This window comes from Teleopsis dalmanni, chromosome 2 (assembly GCF_002237135.1).
Source record: "Teleopsis dalmanni isolate 2A chromosome 2, ASM223713v2, whole genome shotgun sequence".
Classification (NCBI taxonomy): domain Eukaryota; kingdom Metazoa; phylum Arthropoda; class Insecta; order Diptera; family Diopsidae; genus Teleopsis; species Teleopsis dalmanni.
Window position 1 is genome coordinate 242,678,604 of NC_051847.1, and position 7,284 is coordinate 242,685,887.

At 31.8% G+C, this 7,284-nt stretch overlaps 1 protein-coding gene across 1 annotated transcript in view; it reads right to left on the minus strand.

The window, feature by feature from the left end:
* The window catches only part of LOC119677185, a 28,499-nt gene extending 25,555 nt beyond the window's left edge, over positions 1 to 2,944 (minus strand). The window contains exon 1 of the mRNA XM_038088457.1: positions 370 to 2,944. Within this exon, the coding sequence (XP_037944385.1) occupies positions 370 to 2,944 (2,575 nt within the window). The remainder of the gene's footprint in view (positions 1 to 369) is intronic.
* Positions 2,945 to 7,284: the final 4,340 nt, after the last annotated feature.

Genomic DNA, 7,284 nt, shown 5'->3' on the forward strand with positions numbered 1-7,284 from the left:
GTGGTCCAAAAAACCATATGTGACTGGAATGTAATTCCGTAGGTTGTAAACCCCTTGATAGGTGATCTGCTGGATTTAATTTGGACCTTACATGACGCCATTGGCTTGCATTAGATATTTCATGAATTCGTGCTACTCTATGTGCTACAAATGTTTGAAAAATATTTGAGTTAGAGTTGATCCAGTATAATACAACTTGTGAGTCTGTCCATAAAAAAGATTTGTGGTTATCGTATGCAAGATCTTGTTTAACCTTCGCTAACAGTTGGGCTCCCAGAAGTGCTGCACACAATTCTAATCGTGGAATTGTTTGCCTTTTTAATGGCGCTACTCTTGATTTTGAGCAAAGTAGCCGTACTATGATTGTACCTGTTTTTAGAATTGCTCTTACATAGATTGCTGCTCCATATGCCTTTTCAGATGCATCTACAAAACAATGTAATTGAATATCTAATGGAATTTCATGGTTAAAAACATGTCTCGGAATGATCATATTATTAATTTCTTGCAGTCTTGACCGAAACTTAACCCATTCGGCTTCATATTCATGAGGTAACGGATCATCCCAGGTCGTCTTTAATTCCCAAATTCGTTGAACAAATATTTTTGCTGTGACTATGATTGGTGCTACCAATCCCAATGGGTCATAAACTCTTGCTAAGTCTGAAGCTACTGAACGCTTAGTAAAAGTTGTACATGGTGTTATACTTGTTGTTATGCACAAATTATCAAGCTGTGGTGTCCAAATCATTCCCAAAGTCTTAGCTGTTTTGAACGAACAAGTAGAAATATCCCAACAGACTTCTTGATCATGTGGTGAAATGTTTTGTAGTAATTGTGGGTGATTAGCGCACCATTTTCTTGGCTTAAAACCATATGATTTCAAAATGTTAATTAGTTGTTCTTGAATCACCTTAGCCTCTATCAGACTGTTAGAACCACATAATCCATCATCGACATAGAAATCTCTTCGTAGGGTCTCTGCTCCAAATGGATAAGTACCAGAACTTTCTCTTGCTAAAGTTTGTAAACATTTGGTAGCTAAGTATGGAGCTGATCGAGTCCCATATGTCACAGTTTTTAGTTTATAAAATCGTAGCGGCTCTTGTGGACTATTTCTCCAAATGATTAATTGTAGCATTTGATCTTCTGGGTGAATAAGTATTTGCCTATACATTTTCTCAATGTCCGTTGTGAAAGCGTATCTTGGAATTCTGAATCGTAATAATATTGAGAATAGATCGCTCTGTACCACAGGACCAGTATGCATAATGTCATTTAATGATCGACCTGATGAAGTTTTACTAGATGCATCAAACACAACACGTAATTTTGTCGTGGTGCTATCTGGTTTTATCACGCAATGATGAGGAATGAAATAATGTGAGGCCATGATGTCATCAGGTTGAATTTCTTCCATGTGACCGAGATCTTTATACTCAGTCATAAACTGCACGTATTGTGCCCTTAAAGCTTCATTTTTTGACAGCCGTCGTTCAAGAGAGAAAAATCTGCGTTGTGCAATTTCACTAGAGGATCCTAATGTTGATACACTGTCAATAAGTGGCAATTTCACAATAAATCTGCCTTCTTTAGTACGTTTCAAGTTTTCCACAAAATGAGTTTCACATAATTTTTCTTGATCAGACAGTAGTTTTGAATTTTGTGCTGATTCTTCAAGATCCCAAAATCGGACGAGAAGATTATTTAGCGAATCTTCTTCTTCGCTAAACATACAACAGACTGCGTCACCTTTTGCTGTTTCTGATAGTTTGCCACTTACAACCCATCCAAGAGTAGTATTCTGGAGTATTGGTTTGTCGACTCCCAATTGGATTTGCCCTGACGTTAAGAGATGTGGATAAAATTCAGCTCCTAATAATACGTCTATTTTTTGTGGCTCATTGAAGTTAGGATCAGCTAATGTAATATTTTTTGGAATGTTCCATGAACTGATATTGACACATTGTGTTGGTTGTGGAGCAATAATATGTGGTAACACAAATGCTTCTAAATTTGTATTGAAATTGCTATTCATTGATTTAAAGACAGTGCTGATTCTTTGACGAGCACCCTTTGTGGTGTTACCAACTCCATTTATACGCATTGATGTTGCTTTTGGAGTTATTCCTAGTCGATGAGCTACCCTCTCGGTCATTAAATTAACTTGAGAACCTGAGTCTAATAATGCTCTACATTGAATTTCTTGGCCGTTATGTGCCAATAATCTTATAGTTGCTGTTCCTAAGAATACATATTGCTGTTCATTGTGCTTTCTTGCAATAGTTAATGATGCTTGATGATCAACGCTTAAACCTGTGCTTACATTGCGTTGAGTATTGTTAGACTTTGGTATTGTTGTATGTTTTTCAGTGCCATTAACCCATGAGTTTACATGTAGTAAAGAGTTGTGTTTTTGATTACATTTGATACAATTGCCTGATTTACAGTTGTATGCTATATGACCTGGTCGCAAACAGTTACGACATAAGTTTTGTTTTTTAACAAATTGTAGTCGTTCAAAAGTATTTGCTTGTAAGAACCCTTTGCATTGGTATATTTGATGTAAATCTTGCTTACAATATATGCATGATTGCCTGGTTGATTTGTTGATTGTTGCGGTATTACATACCTTTACGTTATTATTGGTAGTACTCTTTTGGCCGATTGCTTCCAGAGTTTGAAAACGTGTTTCAATGAAACTTAGAAACCCTGTCATTGATTGTAATTCCTTTGGCCTTGCCAATGATTGCTCATACAACGTATGTGTAGTTGCATCCAGCTTCTTTGTTAATAAATGAAGGAGGAGTGGATCCCAATGAACTGTTTGAACATTTAAGTTATTTAATGCCAACAAACATTCATGTATGACATCATGTAGTGACTTTAGAGACATTGCAGTGCCAGAGCTTTGAGGTTGTCCGAGCAGCCGTTGTATTAACATGGTTGTTAATATCCTCTTATTCCTGTATCTCTCCTGAAGTATCTTCCATGCTACGTCGTAACTATCATTGGTAGTTGGCAGATGTCTGATGAGCCTCTCTGCTTCTCCTGATAAATTATTTTTTAAAAACCACATCTTTTGTACCTTGGGTAGTAATTGGTTGTCTACCATTTGAGAGAACATATCATAAAATTGTGTCCATTTAAGATAATCTCCGTCAAATCGCGGTATAGACACCTTCGGTAATTGGATTGGATTGTTAGTTACCTCTGTTGTAACTACATGTGGTTGTTTTGTTATTATCAGCTCAGAAATTGAAATCAAAGTTTGTTGTATTAATTACTCTAATTGTTGATAATCGTCTATATTGTAACCAATTGATAGTGGGTCACTAGCGATTTCCCATATATTAAAATTGAGTTCCTCAATTTCTTGCCACAACTTGTTGATTTTTATTTTGTATATTTCCAACGCAGTAAACGTGTTTGATCCCAAATCTCCTTGGACCTTCTCCAATAGTCGTTTTAATGATATTTTCATTCCCATTTGCTTGTTAATGAGACATGAAATTTCTGTTTGTTTAGATACTTGCGACTTCTTGCTGAGATTTGCTTCATCACTGAACTCCTGTAGTTGCTGAGTGAATCGAGCAATGTAACATTCTGCTAAGTCTTTAGTTTTTAAATAATCCTCATTAGTAAAATATTCATGAGTGGTTTCGACATCTGACAACTCTCTGATACGGTTGTCATTTTCTTCAAATTCAGACCATATATTAGTTAAACGCCTTTTACGTTCTTCAAAGTAAGCTTTATTCAATTTCCTTTCTTTTGGATCCTTTTTGAAATTCGAAATCAATTTCTGGATTAATTGACCCAGTTGTTGCTGTTCGAGAATTAACCCCTCAAAAGTTTCCATATTTGTTTCCAGCAAATCAGGTACCTTGGTGCTTGTAATGTGTTCGCAGCTCACACTGTTGTGCTCTTGCTGTTTTATTGAAAGCTCACACTTGTTGTGCTTTTGCCTTTTATCTGCTTGAAGCTCACACTGTTGTGCTCTTGCTTCGACGCCTTAATGAAGTAGTATGTGATCGTGATCTTTGGTCACGTCCTTGATTTACGTCCTTGATCTACGTCGATCACGTCGGGGTCACCAAAATTTTATGTATATTTGAAATCCTTAATTCTTATGATATTCAATAAGCACTTTAACTTATTGAATATTGCTTATTGGTTATAGAGTAAGCACTTGAAACTTACTCTATATAAAGCAGAATTAGGTTTGACGGGAATCAAAGAATAGTTTTTATTGATTGATTACTTTCTTTATTGTTTCAATTTCTTTTATACAATTTTTGTGCAATAATTTTATTAATAATAATTATACCTCAGCAACAAATTAATTGGAACACTGTTAATAATGCAAAATGCAATGTTGCATATTTCACCGTTGCTCCAGTTAAGTTGTTGCCTCAGCTTAACATAAATATTCAAAATAAATTATTTCACAATTGCTAAATTGCTTAAAATATAAATTGAATGACACAATTTAACAATGTGAAATAATTTATTTATTACTTAATTTCTACCTTAACACTATTTGAATGGGTTTATAAGTTCGGCTGTTTTAAAATTACACTTAATTTAACAGAGTTTTTGATTAAATTTATTAATTTCTTTTTTAATATCCATATCTTATTAATTTACAAATATTATTTGCGAAAAAGTTTATTTTACCACGTACCGTTTTCTTTCAATCATTCCACTACATATTGCTTTTTTTCGGCAGTACAATTGCTTATAATGGGTCCTTAATAGAACCTACTTTTTTTTTCATTTTCAAGATATCCACTTTACATTAGATTGTATCAGTCTTAGAATATTGAATATGAATTGTTTACAAAATCCTTAGTCGTTGAAATTGGTTAGAGAGCCGACCTCTTTCAATAAATCTGGCTGAAACAGCTGTTAAAATACAAAAACTTTAACAAAACTAGTTTTCATATCACTGAATGTGGCTACAAAAGTTGTTGAATTTAAAAACCTGCAAATAACGGTCGATGAAACTAGCTAGAAGTGGATCTAGCATATGAGAAACTTTTACAGACCCAGTCTTCAAAGAATTGAATCTATCTATAAATTAAAAAACGTTGATATATGTGGTTTTCACATCACTAATGAGCTCAATTATGGTCTCGATAAATCAGGTACAAAGATTATAGCTGACAATCAATAATAAAGGCAGGTATCTGTAGTTATGATATTATCAATATAGAATATATTGCCAGTAAGGAACCAACCAATATAAGAAAATTTTTAATAATATTCATTATTGCTTCTGCAATCAGCCAATATAAAAAGAAAACTATAATATTTTCCATATATCCTCTTTTAAACAGGGAATAACAACCACTCCACGTAAACTGATTTTAAATAATGTCGAGAGAACAGGATAAGCTCACATTAGCACACATCAAAAGTTCTTTAACCCAACAGACTATTTACATTTTTACCAGAGATAATAATTTCTTTTTAACACCCAACATTTTTATTTAGACGTTTTCTAAATATAATCTTTTTGTATATATAATTTCTTTTTAGTGCTATTATTCTTATTTTAAGAGTGTTATTAAGTAGCACTGTATTTAGTGGCGCAGATCTCCCAATTATAGGTCTTATTATTTAAAATATGTTAAAACAATGTCAAATGGAAGAAAAACCCTCTTACAAAAAAGTAAGAAATGTCACTATAAATATTTTTTTTGTTTTTAAATATATTTGTGTAAATAATTAATAAATAAAATGACATAAGATTATTGAAGTACTTAAAAGGAGATCCATTAAATATATATAAAAAAAACTCGCATTGAAATAAAATTTATATTATCTCTTATATTTTTTTTATTTATTTACAATGTCTTTTCCCTCCTTTACCTGTAAGGGGTTTGAGAAATGGTTTGTAATTGAAAGTAGGAAATAAACAATAAAGCAGGAAAGGACTAATGATACTACAGTTAAAAAAAATTTATAATTTATTTTAATATTTTCCCTGTTGAACTTCCTTTCTTCAATGGAAATAAATGGAAATCATTTCTGGCTTTGACTTTGAAAAAATGATTTCTTTGTTATTTGATATGCAAATGGCATATAATTTAAATTATTTTAAGCAATTTCAGTTATTGCACAGCAATTTCAAATGCAAAATTTTCGTATCAGAAACGAAAAAACGCTAAAACGAAGAAATAAAATTTATTTTAGTTTTTGAAAAAAAAACGCACATAATTTTATGCAAATTGAATAAAAGTGCGCCACAGCAGCAACCATAAACAATTTTTTGACATTTGTTGCTTTTTTAAATTTTTATGAAATTCTTAATGAATTTTTTATTATTTTTATTATTTTTTAACAAAACAAATTTTTTTGGTCTTGTCTTTTTTATATGCAAATTTGTCAAAACAACAGTTTGATTGATTAATGCAACACATTCAACGTCATAATTTTGTTATTTATGTCTTTTGTTTGCTTAAATAATTTTAATTTAATTATTTTATTATTGCATTTCGTTGATGTTATTTTGTTGATGTTTTCATGCGTTTATTTGTTAATGCCAATTTAAATTGTGTGGGAATATTAACTGCCTTAAATGTTTATGTTTTTTATTAATAAATTTGAAGCGAATTTTTTTTTGTTTTGATTGTTCATTGATTTTATATTTACTTAAAGCATTTATTAATTATTTAATTCAATTATATTTGAACATAAATTTGTTATTCTAATAAACAATCAATTAAAATTTATATACAATATATATTTCTGTAGTTCGAGGGAATATTGTACGGAATTTGCTTATGGAATTGTTTATTCCATATTCCAATTTTTAATATTTTAATTATTTCTTAGCTGACCATACAACTATTACGAGTATTGCCAAAGACCCATCAGCCGTGGTCTTAAAATTATTCCTTATATTCGTTTATTATTTATTTAAAACTGTAAGTACCTTGAACTTGTACACTGCCAAATTTAAAGCTCTGGGTCAGTGTACATTTGACATCTATGTTCAAAACTTCAAACTCGAACATACAAGTCAAGTACGCTTTTGAGGTCAGTTGGCTAATGAACACTGACTCTAAGCTTCAAATTTGGCAGGGCACGAGTTTAACCCTTGGTACTTTGAAGTCGAAATAATTCTAAGACTGATGATGAATATTTAATAATACTTGAAATTGTTGAGTGGTCAGCGAGTAATTAAAATATTAAAAAATCTTTGTTGTTGTAGTTCACTACTGTTCAAAACCTCTGTATTAAATACAATTGTTTCTATTGAGTAAAATAGTCACG